This window comes from Cajanus cajan, chromosome 6 (assembly GCF_000230855.2).
Source record: "Cajanus cajan strain Asha chromosome 6, NIPB_CcT2T_4, whole genome shotgun sequence".
Lineage (NCBI taxonomy): Eukaryota > Viridiplantae > Streptophyta > Magnoliopsida > Fabales > Fabaceae > Cajanus > Cajanus cajan.
This window is the reverse complement of record NC_138522.1, coordinates 9187149-9207956: the sequence shown is the minus strand read 5'-3', so window position 1 is coordinate 9207956 and position 20808 is coordinate 9187149. Positions and strand designations below refer to the sequence as shown.

The 20808-nt window shown below is 35.1% G+C and overlaps 3 protein-coding genes across 3 annotated transcripts; all 3 read right to left on the bottom strand.

Moving 5' to 3' along the window:
- Positions 1-4656: 4656 nt before the first annotated feature.
- LOC109815182 (protein EDS1L) lies at positions 4657-10940 on the bottom strand. Its single transcript, XM_020379826.3, has 3 exons — positions 10550-10940; positions 9107-9910; positions 4657-5608 (listed from the first exon to the last, which is right to left on the bottom strand). Exons 1-3 carry the CDS (start codon positions 10841-10843, stop codon positions 4886-4888), a joined length of 1821 nt encoding a protein of 606 aa, XP_020235415.2. The 5' UTR covers positions 10844-10940; the 3' UTR covers positions 4657-4885.
- A 1463-nt stretch (positions 10941-12403) lies between these two features.
- LOC109815180 (formin-like protein 4) lies at positions 12404-15519 on the bottom strand. Its single transcript, XM_020379824.3, has 2 exons — positions 14278-15519; positions 12404-13792 (listed from the first exon to the last, which is right to left on the bottom strand). The coding sequence occupies exons 1-2, from the start codon at positions 15117-15119 to the stop codon at positions 12463-12465; spliced, it is 2172 nt and encodes a 723-aa protein (XP_020235413.1). The 5' UTR covers positions 15120-15519; the 3' UTR covers positions 12404-12462.
- Positions 15520-17475: 1956 nt separating this feature from the next.
- Positions 17476-19974, bottom strand: LOC109815184 (two-component response regulator ARR6). The gene is made up of 5 exons (XM_020379829.3): positions 19512-19974; positions 19343-19419; positions 19167-19244; positions 18932-19002; positions 17476-17982 (listed from the first exon to the last, which is right to left on the bottom strand). Exons 1-5 carry the CDS (start codon positions 19636-19638, stop codon positions 17730-17732), a joined length of 606 nt encoding a protein of 201 aa, XP_020235418.1. The 5' UTR covers positions 19639-19974; the 3' UTR covers positions 17476-17729.
- Between the last annotated feature and the right edge of the window lie 834 nt (positions 19975-20808).

Below are 20808 nucleotides of genomic sequence, written 5' to 3'. Positions count from 1 at the left end.
TACACATGTTTAGAACTCCTTAGTTTACATAGATGAATACACTATTGGTACATTCGACTTTATACGCTCTATCTCTGGTTTCGTTGTTTCATGGGCTTGATATCACTTGGTTAAGAATGCAAACATGGAAGCCAACCTTCCAAGGTTTGAGATAGTGATATATATATATATATATATATATATATATATATATATATATATATATTGTCTTGTAGAATCTGCCCGTTGCAAGTGTCCGTTGAAGCAGATATAGTCGTTTATGACTAGTTTAATCTACTCATTTAATGCTTGAGTTCTTGCATTAAATGTTGCTTCTTGTGACAGACCTTGCGTGAAGTCTTTTTTGCCTTGTTAGTAGCAGTGTCTGAATTTAGCAGAGATCTAGGAACTTTTTTGTCTTTTTCTGGTCACATAGTTGTAGAGTGTTGTTCTTTAACTGAAAAAGTGATGTACTTTTTCTGACACATGCATGCTTTTGCTTTTGCGTGCTTTTCTTCTTCTTCTTTTCTTCTCTTTGATCACGTGTTTACGTTGAGAGCTTTTGTGTGGTCGTAGATGATGCCTTGGTTTGTCTCTTGAGACTTGATTCTTTACTTGCTTGCGTGGCAGTCTTTTTCTTTGTCTATTGGTCTTGTGCATCTCAATCTTGATCTTCGTCTTAGCGTCTGAATTTAATGTTTTGACTTTTCTTTTGATCTGGTCAACAATATGAATATCAGACATTGTTTCCGTCTGGAGTGTCTTTCAGTCTGTTCTATCCTTCGTCTTATGCGTTGTTGACTTTCTTCTTATCTTTGTCTCATGCTTGGTCCATTTCTTCATGTTGCACTGGAGGTTGTTCTTGACACACATCCATATGATATTAGACTCATAGTCATCTGGTGCACATATTATACTTTGTCTATTAAATTAGCTTGAATTGTCTGGTTCTCATTATGTGTCTTGCCTTAACTGTTCTTTTAACAGAGTTGACCATTTGGTTTTATATGATGTTCGACACAGCTTTTCTTGTTCTAGGTTTGGTCTTGTTTTGGCTTTTCTTCTGATCCTCCAATGTCTCTTACTTGTAGTAGGCCTCATCTAGTGTTTGTTGAATGTTGTGATCAGATCTAATTTTGATGTTTGACTAGCCATCATCTGATTCTCTTGTTTAGTTTACACAGGTTTCATGGATTCTTGCATTTAATGCATTTGATCTTACATTAAATGTTTTCTTACTGAATCTGCGTTTCACGAAATCTTTTGTACCATTTGTTTGCTTCTACGTCTAGCATTAATCATGACCTAGATATCTCTGTACTTTCCTGGTATTATAGCTATAGAGGCGTTGTCCTTTGCTGACTGGTAGGTGTACTTGTTCTGACACATGCGAATTTGATTTGTGGATAAGTGCTAGTTCATTTTTCTTTTCTCTCTTCTTCTATTTTGATGACTTCATGTGTTCTTTTGAGAGTCTGGATGCTAGGTAGTTCTTCTCGTTGTGACTTCGGACGCAATCCAACATTCTTGGTTTTCGTCTATATATTTGAGTCTTTGTTTGGTCAGTTGTGCAAGCTTTTGACTCTGTCTAGGATGCGTTGACTTAGTTTTGTCCATCATCCATGGTCTTGTATCATCTGAGCCTTCATTATTTTCCTTTTTGTGTTGGGCTTGGTTTCGTTTGATCCTTTGATCGTTTGATCTCCTCATCTAACGTGTTGTTAGCTTTTGCCCTTCATCTTGGTTGCTCGTACTCTGTTATTTATTTCCTTTGTGTCTATGTTTGTGGGTGTCTTTGTCTGATGTATTTCCTTCTTTTGATCAACCTTTAACCGATGCTTAGCTCATATCTCTTAGTTCTGGTGTAGACGGTGACACATGTATATTCTTTGTTCTTCAGCTAGCTTATCTGTACTTATGTCTTTTATTTGAAACATTATCACTCTTGTTAGAAATAATAATATGCATTATATTTGTCTCATTTAAAACTTTACTGGAAATTACTTCGTCTGACTTAACATATAAAACATATATGAAACAAATATAATGTACAAAATGCAAAAATCATACACTGCAAATGCAAAATGTAAGCAACGGAAGGGAAATCATAAAGCTACATATATAGAAAGGGAAAATTTAGCAAATTCAATATAAACACAATACATATACCCAAAAAAACAAAAATGCAAACGGTACTCTTACCCATAAATAATTCCTTTATAAACCAATCTATTTGGAAAAGTTTTCACTTGAGTTGCCAAAGTCAAAATCCAACATTTTTTTACTTTGATCTATTGAACCCAAAAACACAACGGCTGTTAAATGCAAAGTAAATGTATACTTGATGCACATATAAAACACATGGTTTGAAATCTCTTGGGTATAAGCACACATGTTGATGATGTAAGGGAGGTCACCCTTTATACCCCCTCTCTCTTAGGAACCCACCATGTCACAACTCTCAATTTTCACTCTCTCACAGCTCAACCTTTTCATTTTTAAATTTTTAAAAAATATATTAACAGATTAAGAAATTAAGAAAATCTATATGAAAAAAATAATTTAAAAATTCAAATGTGTTATAATCAGAGCCATTAGAACTTTCAATTTCAAAGTGAAAACAGTCAACTTTACAAATAGTGTTCAGAGAACATTGTGCGCATGAACCAAAATGATTCTCGTCATTAATACTGCATTTGATTGTTAGGAGAGAGATATGTGAAAAATAAAGTAAAAAAACAAAATAAAAGATAAAAAAAAATAAGTGAATAGAAATAAATAAGAAATATGATAAAAATAAGGTTGGTTGGTATAAGAGAAATAAGTAAAAAGAAATATAAGAAAAATAATATTATGAAGTTATTTAATTTAAATGGATCGAGAGAAAACAAATTATAATTAATAAAAAAAATTAAAATTTATTCCTTTTGTGTTATGAACCAATTTTTTTTATTTCTTATTCATTCGAATAAAAATACACCATATTCCAATAAAATAAATTAAAACTTATAACATATTCAAATAAAAAATCAAACAGTAGATTATATATTTAAATAAAATGAAGTAATTTTTGAATGAAGTATTACTTCTTTGAATAAATACACATGGTATTCGAATACATCATACTACTATTCTAATAAGCACCTCTAGTATTTAAATGGACAATCCAACTATTCAAATACAACATCCACCTATACGAATAATGTTGGGATACAAACAAGTCTTACATCGATAAAATAAGACAAGAAATAACGATTTATATAACACAAACATACTTCAATGATTGAGAGACTTTTTGAGTGATGACCAAAAGCAAAACCGTGAGGGCTAAAACTTAAAGCGGACAATATCTTATCATTGTGGAGTATCCTTGTGTAATAACCATATAAAAATAATTCATAAAATATTTTCTCAGACAAATATTACAAAAATAATCCCATCAAATAAGAACAATGTCCACCTCCGCGAACGGCCAAAAACAACTAGATGTACCAAATATAAACAATCAAATTTGGTAGACTATGAGAGCAAGAGTCGTTTTCTTCGCTTTTTTCAGTAACTTATTCGAATGAAGTGTGTTTCATACTCGGATGAAAGAGTAGAGAGATAAAAATGTGAGAAAAATTGATGTCTTCTCTCTTTTATGTTTTCTTCGCCATTTGACCTCAAAATTGTGAAAAAATTTACAAACATAGAATTTATATCTACAAATTTCTTCTTTGAAAAATCTTATATTAAATAAATAATGCAACTTTATTTGAACAATATTATTTCTTCTCTCTCCATGCTATTTTTTTGGGCATTTCTTCGCAGATAAACACATTGTAAGCAAATTTCTCTTACCCATGCATTGAAGGCTCTAAAATTTTAAATACCCCTTCTAGCATTCGTAATTTGTAGGGTGTGAATGCTTTTAATTTCGGGCACCATTTTGCAAAATCTCTTTGCATTCATCTTTTTTCGTTTCTGAATCCTACAACCTTATTCCATGCATGTGTTCTGTGACAACACAAAAACATGTATTACTTTACTCTTTTGGGCAAGATTGAATTACTTTTAGATGGTGTGTTTTTTAGTTGAATCTTAATCCGTATTATACTCGATAAATGTTACCGTTTGATATTAATTTTTTTTTTTTAAGTTGGCATTTTAAAAAAAAGTTGGCATTTTGAGTCATGTGTGAGTGGGTGACACTTTCATATTTTTAGTTAAACAGTATTCTATAAACATCAAGATTCCTCAATAGTAATGTTTTTTTCTTTTTTGAGGATGACACTTATAATAACATGTCTTTCATGTGATCAACCCTTTAATATAGTATTGGTTACATTTTATGAGGAAGTGTCTAATTCACCGTATTGTTTCACATTATATATTTATAATAATATATAAAAAGAATATTTCGGTGTATTTTTTTTAAAGATAATTATATTCTTGTGTTGTATTTTATTTTATTTTTTTTACTAATTTATATTTAAAGATAAAATAATATATATATATATATATACAAAAAAAAATACAACTAATCTCTTTAAAAATAATAATTATTCACTTTCTGTTTTTTGTAAAAACACTAATTTTTTTATGTAGGCACGGAATGCCTATTTCCATGTTAATGTTATATGATTACAAAAGACATTGTATGATATTAAATATTCTAATTAAGACTCTTCGAGATGAATTAATTAGTCTAATTAAAAAAATATTTTTATGACAAACCACAGAAGAGAACAGACAGAAAGCTCATGATGTTTATGACAAACCACAGAAGAGAAGTAACCAACAAAAAAGAAAAAAGAAAATAAATAAGAAAACAATAGAAACAAAAACAAAAACGTTCACTCTCAGGCAAGACACAAGCTGAGAGTAAACTTGGAATGCATGTTTGTCTCGTATCGTGTCACTCTCAAATAAGATTTCTAATGCATGATTGTTCCTTGTGATGTTGAGGCAAAGCTTTCCACCACTTGACAAAGGTAGAACCCTCCAACAAAACATCCTTAGCCAAAACCCCTGTCACACTCCATCCTTTGATCTGAGTCTCTAATCTCTCAACCCTCTCCTTAACATCCTCAAACGACCCATTACCGTTACTTGTCTTGTACCCAATTTCCTCCACCTCACCCCAGAAACAAGATTCTGAGATAACTTGATGTGGTCTTCTCTCAGCATGTTCCAACCACCTTTGAGGGTACCTATAACGGCTTGGCCTTCCTCCCTTAACCATGTAAGAAGAATGATCATCCTCGTAATGCCTTGCATGGCGATAATAGTTTGCAACATCTAGAGGCTCCACTAGTTGCCTAAACCTTGTTCCAAGATCAATCCATTCTTTCTTCCCTTCGAACTCATCTGGGAGTTCGTAACTTCTTAGCTTTTCTATCATCTCATCAAACACACTTGCCAGGTCTAGCCTTGTCACGTTTGCTTTGAAATCTTCGGCTTTCTTGTGCTCCCTGAAGCCGTCGTAGAAACCCTTTTTCTGATGCTCCCATAATTCTCTGTATTTCTGAAGCTCCTTCATTTTTTCCTCAACAAAGCCTTTCTTCTGATTCAGTTTGTTCTCGTTGTCACATCTCCTTGCCTCCAACTCTGCTGCTGCACGAAGGCACAGTCTTGCTCTTGGGCTCTATAATTCCAGACAAAGGAATTCATTATCTCATGCATATTCACCAAATTCTTAGCTAGATCCACAAGAAAAATGTATTATTCACTGGACTCGTTCTTGTTAGTATTATCAAGAATTAAACTTAACCAACAAACCATTGATCAAAGTGAAAACGGACTCAATTTGTTAAGTCATGGATTCAAGATATGCAAATGAAAAAAAAAAAAAAAAAAGTTAAGAAAGAAAAACAGGCTAAAAATACTCGACCAGATTACTTGGAAAAAATTAGTTATCAAAAAAGTCGAACTTACTTCTCAATCAATATAAACAACCGAATTATTCAACAAAAATTAATCATCAAATATTTCACGGTTGGCACTAACAATTGTCTATTGATAGTATAGAAAATTCATTTACTTCATAAACAAACCTATAATTTTCATTAGACAAAAACTGTAGAAAAACTAAGAGAGACGAGTAACACTAAAATTGTGGGTGATCGTAGCAACTCACTGTGATTTTTATTGAATAAGAGATGGCCTTTAAATAGCCATTGTACAACGTACTGAATTAACAAGAAGATAATAAAATATCTTATCAAATCAAAACTTACCAAAAAACTATCTTATCTAATCTGAAACCAAATAACTCAAAATCAAATAATTCCAGATAACTAAATCGGATATCCCGGATATCTTGGATATCTCGAATATCTCGGATATCTCGGATATCTCTAGAAATTTAAGATTATCCAACAAAACTCCCCCATAATCTTAAATTTCTCCTTCTTCTTTCATTTCGATGCTTCTTCCACCAGAGCGCGATACTCCTCTGTGTACCATGGCCCCGCGAGCCATGCAACGTCCAGCACCCCCTGCGTCGAGGTGGCTGATGCCTCTTTTGGGACACAAAAATACCCGTTGCTCTTTGGTCCACCTTTAAACCCAGAAAGTACTTCATGATGTCCAAATCGGTCATCACAAACTCCCTCTTCACTTCTTTAAACTCCTCAACTAGCTCAGCTTTACTTCCCATCTCACTCTTCTCAATTGATCCGATCTCCTCATCCGTTGCTTTCTTCCATCTTTCATCAAGTACCACCTCTTCAGATTTTATGTCTTCTGTTCTTGTCAATAGACATACTACATGTAACTCGTCAGTGGAGTTGTAGATGTCTTGCTCCTTTGCTTTGTACTCGGACGAGCTCGGAAAACTTGTTCTTGAATACCCAACACCACGTAGTCCATGCACCAACTCCTTCTTTGATAGCTCGGTCAAACCTCCAATGTTTAAATGCCCAAAACGAGAATGCCTCATCATTGCTTCATCCTTCACGTCTAGCTTTAAGCACTTATTTTGAATGATGTTCATCTCCAGTTTATACATCCGATTCTTTTTCATCTCCACTCGGGCTATTAAACGATCATGCTTGTCCTTCAAATAAAGCACTCGATCCTTCATCAGAACCGAGTTTCCTTTCTCCATCATCTGCCCCATGCTTAAGATGTTATTCTTAAGCTCGGGAACGTAGTAGACATTCCTTATTTCTCCAACTCGTCCATCCTTCTGTATAAACTTGATGGTTCCACGCCCTTTTACCGCCACCTTGGAATCATCCCCAAATGACACGAATCCAGCCTTTACCTTGATGAGTTCATTGAAGAAACTTTCTTCTCCACACATATGATTGCTCGCTCCAGTGTCCAAATACCAGATCGAGTTGTTTAGGCAACTCGAATCAAGCTCGGCTTCTGACTTCTCATATGAGCTTGGAGGCTCAATTGTTGATCTCTCGACGCAACTCAAGTTTAGCTGGACCTCGGAGGCAGAACTCGGACGTAGCTTGGTCTCCGAGCTCTGCGTCATCATCAAAATTCCTGCTTCCTCGTCCTCTTCTTCTGTGAGAAGATTCTTCCCTTTTTCTTCACTTCGGCTTTTAGCTCGGCAATACTTTGCTATGTGACCGTATTTGCCACAGTTGTAGCAATTTGCCGATCTGCATTCCTTTGCGTAGTGGCCGAGTTTGCCACACTTATAACAATCCACCTCGGACCTCGGCTGACTTCCTTGGCTACGATCACCTCGTCCTTGTCCACCTCCATGGTCACCTCGTCCTCGACCTCGTCCTTGATCACCTCGTCCTTTGCCTCGTCCTCCATGATCACCTCGTCCTTGTCCTCCTGATCTTCGGCCCTGAGTGTTCCGAGTTTCATTCAAATCAAGTTGCGCCTGTAATGCTTGATCAAGAGTATTCTTCATCTTCCTCCTCCTTTGTTCGTGGGCTTCGAGTGACCTAGCGAGCTCTTCCACTGAGAGAACTGACAAGTCCTTTGACTCCTCAATTACGCATGCAATACTCTCGAAATCATCTGTTAATGATCTCAAGATTTTCTCCACAATTCTACTTGCTGGCATTGGCTCCCCATTCCTTCCTAGTTGGTTAGCCACCTTCTCCACCCGAGTTATGTACTCGGATACTTGTTCCTTATCCTCCATCTTCAAACTCTCAAACTCTCCTCGGAGAGTTTGAAGTCGGATCTGTCTGACACGGTGGTTACCTCTGTGCGCAACCTCTAAGATCTTCCATGCTTCCTTTGAAGATGCAGCGTTTGCAATCTTCTCGAAACCTGACTCATCCACGGCATTGTACAAAAAATACAAAGCCGATTTGTCCTTCACTCGTGTCTTTTCCAATGCGGCAATCTGAGCCACAGATTGGTCTTCGTCCTCCTCGGGTTCTTGGAACCCCTTCTCCACTATGTCCCATAGACTTTGGGAACCCAACAGGGTCTTCATTTGTAAACACCAATTATCATAATTGGTTTTCTTTGACAGTTGTGGTACGGTCATTCCATTCACAACCTTTGCCATTACTCTCTCTTTCTTCTTTCTTCCCCCTTCACAGGCGCACACTGTTTTCCCCTCACACTCGGCACTCAGAGCATATAGCTCTGATACCAATTTGTAGAAAAACTAAGAGAGACGAGTAACACTAAAATTGTGGGTGATCGTAGCAACTCACTGTGATTTTTATTGAATAAGAGATGGCCTTTAAATAGCCATTGTACAACGTACTGAATTAACAAGAAGATAATAAAATATCTTATCAAATCAAAACTTACCAAAAAACTATCTTATCTAATCTGAAACCAAATAACTCAAAATCAAATAATTCCAGATAACTAAATCGGATATCCCGGATATCTTGGATATCTCGAATATCTCGGATATCTCGGATATCTCTAGAAATTTAAGATTATCCAACAAAAACTATACCGACGTCTTAATGATTAACTTTTTGGTTAGTTTATGACATTTTTTTCATGTAATGATTGATGTATCAATGTTCAAAAGTTGCAAAAACAATTTTGATGGTCAAGAACTATACAGTTAGAATTTTATCATGATTTTACTAGAATAGGAGATTAATTATTTTCCTACAGTTGCTTAAGGTCTACTACCTAGTACATAATTATAGTATTCTAATAATTAACATAATGCAGAATAAATGTTACTTACCAGGCCAAGGTCATTTAAGGCTACGTTAAAGGTTGAAACAGAGCCACCTGCAGCATCTTCAGACAAAGGAATCTTGTCGAGTTGATCCAAGTTCACAACACTCTGCGTTCCCATTTGTTGAAGTTCGGTGCTATAAATCGCATGATCTCGTAGGCTTCTAAAGGGAATTTGAGCAGCTTCTGTTTCTTCGGTGCTTAATTGAGCAGAGAAAAACAGTACCTGCAGAACTGCTTCTGGATTATTTATCACAATTTGCTTTCCTAACTTTCCATTTCCAGTGCAGAAAATGTAAGTACCAAAGGGTCTATAAGGGCTTAAGGGAATAAAATTTGCCAGAGTTTGCAGTGTGGTGTCTGTGCTGCCCATTAACTTGCTAGCAGCATAGTTTGTGACAGTTGCAGCATTTGACATTATGGCAACGTAGAAATCTGATGTTGCCTTTGCATTGGTTCTTCCAACTGATTCACTCATGAAATCTTTGGATTTGGGGTTGAAGGACTGTGAAATTGGTTCACTGATGAGAGAATTGGATTTGGGTGCAAGGAGGATTCGTGGCACTATGTCATATCTCATCACATAATGAAAGAAGTAGTGTGACCAATTTTCTCGTCTTGTGGCATGGGAAAATATGTGATTCCCAACTAAGGGAGAACCAAATGTTACACATTTAGGAGGGATACCAAATTGGTTTTTTGGAGTTTGGTAGTTTTCCAAGGCCCAAAGGGTTGCTAGAATGGCCACTGGAGCACCAGAGGAGTGTCCTGCGAACACTATTTGCTTATTTTTACTCAATGCTTTCTTCACCTGCAAAAATTTAATGTTATGTGATGTAAGAAAAGTGAAGAATTGGAAGTTTGACCAATCAAGTTGTGCATGACCATATATATACATGAACTAGTAATGCATTGGAACAAAAGTGAGTTACCAATAAAACTGTCACACCTGGTGTTATTAATATTTATCATTTTTGTTTCCTTCATTCAAGGGAAGTAACAGTTGACAAATCAGTTTCAGTTACTTTACTTAGAAATCCAGATTATTTATGACACTAGCAGAGTCTAAAAAGGAAAGAAAAACTAAAAGTGATCTTCTACATAATTTTTTTTTTAATACTACACGCAGTTGTCCAAAATTGAAAATCAAGGGCTAATTTTCTAAGTAAGCTAATCATTAACTGATAAAAAGTTGCTTGTGATATATTCCCTCCTATCTTAAATTCGGATCACTTTATCACTTTTTCAAAACTTTAATTATTTTAGAATTTCAAAATGTAATTATGCATTTTAGTCCAATCCCACTCTTATTTATAGTAAAATTTAATACTACTTCGAAACATTTATATCAAAAGAACACTATCTCATCAAAGGCTAAATCACTGGCAGGCAAGAGACACAACTAAATCTTGAAGAACCAAAGTTTTGAAAGAGAAGGAGAAATACATACCTCAGCTGGAAGTGCTGGTTTGAGCAAAATAGCTTGGAATCTTTTTAGAAAGGCTTCATTGACCAAAGCTGGTTCATCATTACCAATGCTTCTGAGGGAGGGAAAGAGATCGAGATTGATTTTGGTTTGACCAAAGTTTGTCTGAGAATACCAATCCCTGACAGCATCTGATCCTGGAAAGCAGATGATAACTTCGCTTCTGCTGATCTTTTCAACAAGGTAAGGCTTATCTGGTGACTTGTGAGCCTTCAAAGACACAACACAAGCCTTCTCAATAAATTCTCTTCTCATCATCTCTATTCTCTTCAATCCCCCTCGTGCTTCTATTATATCTAAGAGGAGTAGGTTTCGTTTGATGAATGTTTAGTTTCTCACAAGTTTATATGCTTGTCTGATTTATCATTTATATATACATGTCTGATAAAAGACCACCGTTGACGTTGACTTAAATCTCCACCGTCCAATGATATGCGAGCCTCACCAATCCGTGTTCAACATGTGTATAGTTGGTGAAACCTAGAAGGAACAAAGAAATGCCATCACACTCATTCTAGCATTTTCTTGTTCACACTCTCTTTATTATTAAAAAAATTACAATTTTTAAAAACTTTATTTTTAAGTCAGAAGAAACTTAATAAATAAGATGGCAGATCGATAAAAAAAAAAAATTATAATTTTTAATAAATTTGGGTAAAAAGAAGTGTTAGAAAGAGGACAAACACTCTCTACAAATAAATAGTTGCTCATCACACTTGCCCGGAAACTCATGTAGCAGACTTTATCGTGGGGTGATGGCAGTGACCACTTCTTACTTTTCAGCTTAACTTTTTTGTCAGTATTTTTGTCACGTTGAATATTTATGGACATGCTATCAAACACTTTGTCATATGATATGGGGTCCCGCATATGTAGTGGCTTCGGATTATGTATTACTTTTTTCTTTATAAATATTTTATATATATATAGAAGTGGCAATGTAATGAAACTTCCGACTTCATGCAATCTAGCCTAAATCTCATAATTAGTTTGAGGAAATTGATCCTAGTGGCTTATCAAACACACTTCTTAAGACATAATTTCTCTTACAAGTTTTATTGTAGGTTTTAATGAATTTTGATCCACGATATAAAAAAAATGTATTAAATAGGAGTGTATTTTACTATATGATTTTCAATAAAATAAAAAATTTTAAGAAAATAAGACCAATAAAAATTATCTAATAAAACAAGGTATATTACGTAGAGGGTAGGTAAAAAAGTCTGTTAGTTTGTATTTTTTTCGTTGATCAAAATTCGAGGAGTTTCATGTGAGCTTTTTTTTTTTTTTTCCTCTCTGAATTTTTCTGTTTGTTTCTTATAAATTTGGGAGCTTTGCGGAACCGTTCGCGATGATAAATTCAATGGTTGTTGGTTGGATAAGCTTGTCTTCAGTCTTGACCCATTAATTAATAATCTAATCTACCAAAGCATTTAACAACATTATTATTTGAACAGCAATAGGCCATATTTCAATCATCAAGTCACATATAGTTACGTCTAACTTTCCGTTCAATTATTACTACAGGACAGCTTGACCTGTAACTTGGCAAATTTCTTTTATATTATGTTCCTGCCAAGAGAATGAAAATATATAAGCAATATAAAATATTTAACATTATGAAATTGATCGTTTTATTTTAAATTTTCATGATTTCAGCAACTTTCTGGCACAAACTAACACCCCTTAATTTCAACTAAGCCAAATCACCATTCTAACAAGCTTATTAAAGTATAATCATATAGTCATCATATCTTTTGTACACCTTTGAAATTCGTCAAAAGTTATAGATTCTACGTGCCAAATCTATAAGATCAATGAGGGAACACCAGTGAACATTTTGCTGAACCAAATTGATATAAATTCAACACCCATATTCAGAAATCATCTTCTGATTGGCTAGAAGATGTAGTTTCTGACACATTTGACAGAAAATACAAATCAAAGTTAGGGAATCTGAGTTGCGTCCTCCTTGAAGGTGATAAAGGTGGTGTTGTTGACACAGCCTCTCCTCCCACATTCTTCTTTTCTACCTTCCTTTTCAGTTCTATGCAAGCCTGATCTACCATGTCAGCAAAATTTTTTACAATCACAAACAGTTGAAAGGGGTTTGTCATATTGTCTTTTGATGCACCTGCTAGGTAGAACTCGTTTGTTTTTTTCACAAGCTCCATGATCCTTGTTTGCTCCTCTTTCACCACCTCAACTTCTCCTTCACATTCCTCTAGGAACCCTTTCATTTCGTGGATAAATCCACCACTCCTAGTGTTGCCACAGCATGTTATAATCTGTCTAATTTCACTTACATGAGCATTGAGAGAAGAATACATAGTGATGAAATTGTGATACTCAATGCTAGCTGCTTTCTTTGCTTCAGATAACTCATCACTTAGCCCACCTAACACTTGCAAACCAAGCATTGCATGTTCTTTATCTGCCTCTTGTTGCACCATGCTATATGAATAAGGTCTATTCACATTCACATTGCTTGCTTCACCATTTCTTAAGTGATGGTTGTGCTTTTGATACATAGCTTGTCTTTTTCCTTCTGACTGAACCACTTGTTCCACTATGAAGTGAAGCAAACTGGTCTTGCCATCTGTGCTTTTCACATCAGAAAGTTTTCTAAGAGCACTCAGATTGAAACCTTGTGCATTGCCTCTTGAAGTTCCAGCATTCATCCTGTTCCCAGCTTTCAGAATGGCCTCAAGGAGCTTCAAAAACAGGCCGCTAGTTCTTAGTTCCTTGCAACCCCTTTCAAGTGTTTGTAGCTGTTCCTTGAGCTGAAGAACCTCACAATCATAACTCGACCTGAAAAGCATTGCTTTCAAACGGTTGAATGCTGTTGGAACTGCTTTGAGAATGTGGTATAGGAAAGACTCAGCATCAGCAAGCTGATCAGGGTTGCCACTGAATTGGATGATTTTGGCTTCCTCTTCTTGGGTGGGAGCTATTTTAGTGAGTCTTTCAAGTGTCTCAACACTGAGTCCCTGACCATCAAGTAGTGCATCCAAGATTCCCTTGCGAGAAATGGCAAGTGATCTTAGCACAATTGCAGTGTTTTGAGATTTTCTTGGCTCAAGAATGAATATTTGAGCTGGTTGGTTGGGATTGGACTTGGCCAAAGAGGAAAGAGTTCTGTTTCTTTCTTGGGTTTTGTTGCTGTTTGAATATCCAAAGAGTGTTTCCATTAGTTCATCATCAAACCTGTAAATGGAGGAAGAAACTTCTTGTGTAAGTTGAAAATGCAGTGCTACGAAAACAGTTACTAGTCAAATTAACAAGCTTAAACTACCCATTTAATCCTATAGTTGTCCTCATTTTAAGTTTTAGTCCCTATAAAAGTATCAGTTTATTACAGAAAGTTTTTATAGGACTTTACACTATCATAAAGTTTTCTCTTTTTTGGTTTTTGGTTTAGTAAGAAGATATAATTCCTTCCTACCAAATCAGTCTCTATAAGAGTAAAATCGTACTTGTGACTCTATGTTCAAATCAGAGATCAAATATTTACAAATTTTAGTTCACAAAGTTTTCTCTAATATTAACTCGAGGGCTAAAACTTAATTTATATACACGTGTGATAAGGACTAAAACTAACAATTTTCTCATAAAGAACTAAAACTTAAATTGGAACAACTGTGAGGATCAAGTGAATAGTTAAACTAATTAACAATAATATGAAAATATACCGGAAAGATCCATCATTGATCTGATCCCACACTGTTGAATGATCAACGTTTGCAGCAACCTTATCCCAGTGTAGAGGCTTCAGCTTTGTTTGGCCAACACCCTTCTCTCTTGAACTCTCTCCTACCACACCCTCTTTAGTGTTTTTCATATTTGCTTTCCCTCTAGGAGCAGGTGGTGGTTTCAGTGACGAAATGAAGCCACTGGCCCTTGGAAGTGGAGGTGGACCAGGTGGTGGAGGTGGAGGACGAGTTGGAGGAGGAGGAGGTGGTGGCGGTGGTGTTTGAGTTTCCTTTTTCTCAATAATCATTGGTGAAGATTGTGGTATTGGTTGAAGTGGAGGTGCTAGCTGAGGTGATTGTTGCAAATTTTGTCTTGGTGTTAGTGATGTAGAAACTGATGATATTTGTGACACTGGCTTAACTTGATTCTCTTGACCAACCAAGCTTGGAGATTCACATGCTGGTGGAATCTGAGGCTCGGATACTTTGGACCTTTGGACCATTATATCAATTCTCTTCTCTTCTCCATCATCTTCATAACTTGGATTGAATATACTATTTGTGAATCCAGTTATCAAAGGTCTTCTTTCTGTGTCCATCACATAAAGTACATCAACACCATTTTCTTCAACTATTAACCCCTTCACATTGCCTCCAACTTTGTTTATATACTCAAGGTTCACCCCTGATTCTCGAAGCAAACTTGCTCCAACTTTGTGTCTCTGGTGGTATCTAGCAAGAACATATTTGTAAAAAAAGTAAACAAAAACTGCAGCAATGAGTAACATTGCCCCAGCTGTAGCAGCCACAGCCTTTGCAATTGCATTACTAGGGGATGACATTGATATATTTTGGGATGGGAATTTGAGGACTCAAATTTTTGTTTGTGTTTTGCAACTGATCACAGGCATGAATGATCTGGTTGAAAGAACAAAGAAAAGAACAAAGGAGAACAAAATAGAAGAATAGTAAGATGAGAAGAAAAATAAAATGGTAGTCTCAAAATAACACTAGTATAGTATGTTTTCAATGTTCTTGGCCACGGTTGTTGATATTTTCAATGAGGTAGTTGTCATTGGTGCCATGTCAGTACGAGCTTAAATTGGCCACAAAGGACAATTCCAAATTGATGACCAATGAAATTATACATAAGTCGGCCAAAATTTAGATGGTTAGCTTAGATGAAACAAAAAAGGGACAGAATGAGTTGAGCTAAAAAATTCATTTAGGGAGTGTTTGACAAAATTAAGGAATATAAGCTAATTCGAAGCTATAAAAAAACTAGCTGATAATTGAGAGTATTTAAAAAAAATGTTCATCTAGATAATAAATGTAAAGTAATAGAGAATGGCCTAAAAAAAATTGTTCATCTAGATAATAAATGTAAAGTAATAGAGAATGGCCTAAGTAATTACCAGGCTATAACTTGCGATTTGATAATTATATATAAGCCATTGGTTCATTTTTTTTATATAAAAAAAAAATGATGGGCAGTGATAATTGATAAATGCTCCCTCTTTTGACGGTAGATATAATGGTTGTGCCGTCCCACCTCTAAGTTTGATTGCAATAGTTAATTAGATATAATTAATGTTCCTATCCTATGTTGTGTTGTGCTTGCCGTCTCTCAAGAGGGTAACTTGTGAGGGCTCAATCTTGCTCCAGCTGTTGCCCTTGGGAAAGGTGGTTGTCGGAATTTTAGCTTGAAGGGGTCGAATGCTGCTTATTTATTGTATAACCTATGGTTGGTCGTCATGCCTTCAAATCGTTAGGAAAATGCACATCTTGTTTAAGGGGTATTGTCGTATTCTCTCTTTGGTAGATGCAACGTAGTTAAGGTCTCATCTTACGAGAATCATGTTGGATACTTAAATTCTCATTGAGAAGATTATGATTTTGGACTCACATGCTACCTGCCGCACGGCATCATTAAAGGAACACACCATAACTTCACGTTAGTAGATAATTCATTTAATTCTCTAAGCATGTTCACAGGAGTTTGATTCATACACATTGACAGGAGTTTGATTCATACACATTGACAGGAGTTTGATTCATACACATTGACAGGAGTTTGATTCATACACATTGACAGGAGTTTGATTACATGAGCATACATTGCATAGAATAAACTTTGTTAGAATAATATGTAAAACTCATTTTTGTCGTTGAAAGAAATTAGTCTCCGACTAATAGTCGAAAGATATCTCAGTGCAGAACAAAAAAGTATAAGAATTAAAATTCTTGACCTTAAGCCTAAGGGAAGTGTGAACCTTGTTATCAATGCAAAATTTTTGGGGCTTGATGACAACTAAAATACATTAGAATTACCCCTATTGTGGGTGGTAACAGGAACTTCTTGGATTATAATATGATCTTTATTGTTCCTTCATTTCTGCAGATGATTGTGGAGAAAAGAAAAATAGTTTGACCATGTTCACTCAACAGGGATGGCACTGTTTTTGGATTTTTAGGTTCATTCTGAGATACCTTGGGATGTTTCAACAGAAACGGGATTTGTGGTGAACAACTGTAGTTGATTTAATTGAGAATTTCTATAGAGAATTGAGAAGTAACCTTACAAGCACGTCTAAAAAGAAAAGGCCTAACCATCCTATTAACTCCTCTGCATTAGTATCTTAAAAGAAAATGTTCTCTCACCTTAAAATAAAGCAACGTTTATTAATATATCTACATATCAGGGTATAATGTTCTCTTTGATTTATAACAACCTGTTTTGGCTATCACTTAAACTATTTTTTTATTAAAAAAAATTATGTGCACCTCTTTTTTTTTAGTGATCATCAATTATTAATAAACAATTAAGGACCCATCTTGCATAATACACGCTGGATGCTGTTAGTTACATAATTGCATGTCATGCATGTGTACAAAATTATGAAGAACCTTCATTTTCGTGACTTTAGACAATTTCAAGTAAACTTGCTGATTGTTCCATGTTTTTGCTGTACTGCCAGTACACTTTTTGGGGAAGGGGTGTAAATGCATTGTCTGATGATTTAGTGGTGCTCTCATGGAATTCAGAAAGTAATCTGATTAAAGCTAGAATTGAGAGAGACAAATCATGTACTTCAATGTTCAAACCAGTAGATGGTGTTTCTTATTCACATGACAAAGTTGAAAACAAATTTGTATTCAAAATTGGAATGCTTATTAGGAGACAGAAGGAAAACAAAATTTTGAAGTAAGACCCCTCAAAATAGAGGGTTTCATTAATTTCATTGAACTTTCTTTGTACAACAGCAAAATCAGTAATAAAAAAAAAAGATGTGAGCGGCCAAACTAACAAAATGATTCTGTCATCCTCTTCCTCACTCCTAATCCTAATACTCATTGTCAGCGATGTGTAGTATAAGAAGGTGAATCACAGCAGAGGTTTTTGGATATGAACAATGTTTTGGCAAAAATGGAGGAGACATGAACAGCACTGCTCAATCTATGATCAATCTAGATTTCTTCGAGTGCGATACAGGTGGTGATGGAGACGATGATAGATCGCATGGATGAGAAACTGATGAGAATGCAGCTGTTAGAGATGGAGTGTGATCATCTGATCGGCTTCTTTTCAGAGATCTTCTTATTCCATTCTTTCCTTCACCTCTCATGATGAAATCTGTTACGCGTTTTACATCTGACAACTTGACAGGTTTCAGCAGAAATTCCTCTGCTCCCTCCTCCAAGCAACTGCCAATCAGTAAAAGTAAACGATGAATAACTGAGTTTACAAGTCAAAATAATCATCAAATTTGAGAGTAAAGATTGTGGCATACAACTTTGTTCAAATGTTAAACTGATCATTAACAAACTATATAGTCATATTCCATTGTAACACTGAGGTGTTTTCCAATAATTCCAGGTATTTATGAAAGCATTGTAGCATAAGTTATTGATAAGATGCATAATTACGTGTCAATTATTATTATTATAACATAGTGACAATAATTGCTACCATGCCAACCATTGTAGCCACAAACGCAAGTCAGAAACAGCATGTTCCCAAAACGCTTGATGTGACTAACGTGATGAGATTATTAGTTGATTAATTCATAATAGGAGATGAATTTTACTAGAACCAACCTAGAATGGGAATTGTTAGGGATCTATTACATTAACATCAACAATATTCTTATCCCACTATGTGAGGTCAGCTACATGGATCACATGATGCCATTGAACTAACTAACTAAAATCTCAGGAATATTATTATTCACAGTGAGTGATCCTTTTAATAAAATCATCAAATATCTAATCTCCTTTATCCCCTTATTCACATGGCCAAGAAACAGTGCAATCTACCCATGTGACCAAATCAAGGGGGATCTAATCATATCAACAAAAAAAATATATTCTTGCTTTTTCCCTAATGCAATTCAAGTTTAGATGGGATTCATGTCCAAAAAACACAAGGACTACAGATGCAGCAATGTGACACTCCCCAATTATCTGATGCTTTAGCTCATCAAAGCATTAGCAAAGGCAAATCAACAAACATCATCCGAAAACTAGTAAACATCCCCACATAAATCCAGAATTTTTGTCAAACAATTCAGCCAGAAAATCAAAGGTATCCAGCTTCCTAAAACCACACAAGAACCAAACAGTAAAACACTAACAATTCTAACCAAGAGCTTACCTATCAATTCGGGTCAAGATATTCTCAGAAGACATAACCACCACTGGAATCTCTCTAAATACAGACGACTCCTGCAGAGATTAACAGAAGAAAAAAAATTAAAAATCAAGGAAAAAAGGGGGAAAACCCACTACTATTAAATCAGCAAAACACTAACAATTCTCCCTTCTCTCTTCCATTCATCTACCACAACAAATTAAATTTAAAATAAAAAATAAAAAATCTGATTTCTCACCTTTATCTTCTTGAGTAATTCATATCCAGTCATCCCCGGCATAGAATAGTCTGTCATAATCAAATTAACCTTCACACCCTGCCACCACAGTAATCATACAACAACATAAGCATCACTTCCAAGTGCCAAGTAAAAACCCCAAATTACTAAACAACCCAAAAGGCAAATTTGCTTACATCAAAACCAATGGAGCTCTCATCCCCATCCAACCCCAAATACCGCAGAGCCATGCTCCCACTCTCCACCACCGTCACTGCCAAAACCAAAAACCCATTTCCAAAAACCATCAAAACCCGATCCAGGTGCAAGAGAAAACACCAAAATTTTCCACCTTTAGTTACATACCTTTGCAAGACGAGATTTTTAGCAAGCGTTCAATGACCTTGCGGTCGACGTGGCTGTCATCAACGGCGAGCACGTGCAACTTTCCGGCACCCATTTCCGGCATGAGAAGATCAGCGGCGGCAGCCATGTTCCCTCAATTGAATGTAGAAAGCAAAAGGGGTGTGAGAAAAATGGGAGAAAAAAGGGAAGAGAGAAATGGTTTATAATGATGTGAAAGGGAGATTGAGAGGATCAAAATCTTTGAGATCTTGTTTGTTGTTTATGGAAAGGAAGCAGAGAGGATTATCCCACCTGCACTTGTCGCTTCTCCTGTCAAAATCTCATTTTTCTTATTAATAGCAACGTTGTTGAGCGTATCTTCTTCGGGTCCACCTTCTTTGACTTCAACACAGTTAACATTTTTTTATTTTTCCACCAATCTTCTACCTCTGCTTCTTCAAGGAACTTGCATCTTAATTACCATGTTACTTCCCACTTTCTTCCATTCCAATTCCTGTTCACCAATTCAGACGCGTTTGTAAATTCATTTTTTCTTTTGATTATTATTATTATGTGCTTTTGTTCAAAAATGTGAGGACTCCTTTTCTTAACTTTTTGAGTGAACAACTTTGACGACACTACACGCTTCAATCTTCTCCTTTTCCAAATGTAAAAATTTAAATTGAAAAAAGTTATTCATCTATTTAGTATTTATCAAACCTTAATATTTCATAATAATAATAATAATAAATTATCTATCTTATTGAATCTTGCATTTGTTTTTATTAAAAATAAAATGAATAGTGTCTTTAGTTTAAATATGAAAATATAAGAAAAGAAAAGTAATGAAAAGGAATAAAAGTAATAATATAACTTTTCATTTTGTTTGGTAAGAAAAATAAAATGAAAAGAAAGAAAGAAAGATAAATGATAGTCATAGTACTATATTTTTTAGATTTACAAATTATATTTTATTGATAATTTCATTATTTGAATATTAAAATGTTGTACGATAATGAACTTTGTGATTTGTGCTCTTTTTTCTAGTTTTGTAATCTGTGCAAAAAGTTTAAACTTATTCTTCTTCCCCTTTTCATCAGATTTGGGATGACTAATATAATTTATGGATCAGAAAAAATCCTACTTTATCTATTTATTATACTATATCGTAGTACTAGCAGAATAATTTTTATAGAAAAATGCTTTTGGTTTCCCCTCATTCCTTCCTTTGCAAATTCATGGAATCAAACAAAGCGTAAGAGGAAATATGACTAAACAACCTTTGATATCAAAGTTTAATTTATAGAAATCTTCGAAG

Excerpts from the sequence above, each read along its gene's own strand:
- LOC109815182 (XM_020379826.3), bottom strand. The coding sequence starts at position 10,843 with ATGATGAGAAGAGAATTTATTGAGAAGGCTTGTGTTGTGTCTTTGAAG. Across the intron at positions 9,911-10,549 it reads AACCAGCACTTCCAGCTGAG|GTGAAGAAAGCATTGAGTAA; the intron begins GTATGTATTTCT and ends AAATTTTTGCAG. Across the intron at positions 5,609-9,106 it reads CCTTAAATGACCTTGGCCTG|AGCCCAAGAGCAAGACTGTG; the intron begins GTAAGTAACATT and ends CTGGAATTATAG.
- LOC109815180 (XM_020379824.3), bottom strand. The coding sequence starts at position 15,119 with ATGTCATCCCCTAGTAATGCAATTGCAAAGGCTGTGGCTGCTACAGCT. Across the intron at positions 13,793-14,277 it reads ATCAATGATGGATCTTTCCG|GTTTGATGATGAACTAATGG; the intron begins GTATATTTTCAT and ends CTCCATTTACAG.
- LOC109815184 (XM_020379829.3), bottom strand. The coding sequence starts at position 19,638 with ATGGCTGCCGCCGCTGATCTTCTCATGCCGGAAATGGGTGCCGGAAAG. Across the intron at positions 19,420-19,511 it reads AAAAATCTCGTCTTGCAAAG|TGACGGTGGTGGAGAGTGGG; the intron begins GTATGTAACTAA and ends TGGTTTTGGCAG. Across the intron at positions 19,003-19,166 it reads AATTACTCAAGAAGATAAAG|GAGTCGTCTGTATTTAGAGA; the intron begins GTGAGAAATCAG and ends TAATCTCTGCAG.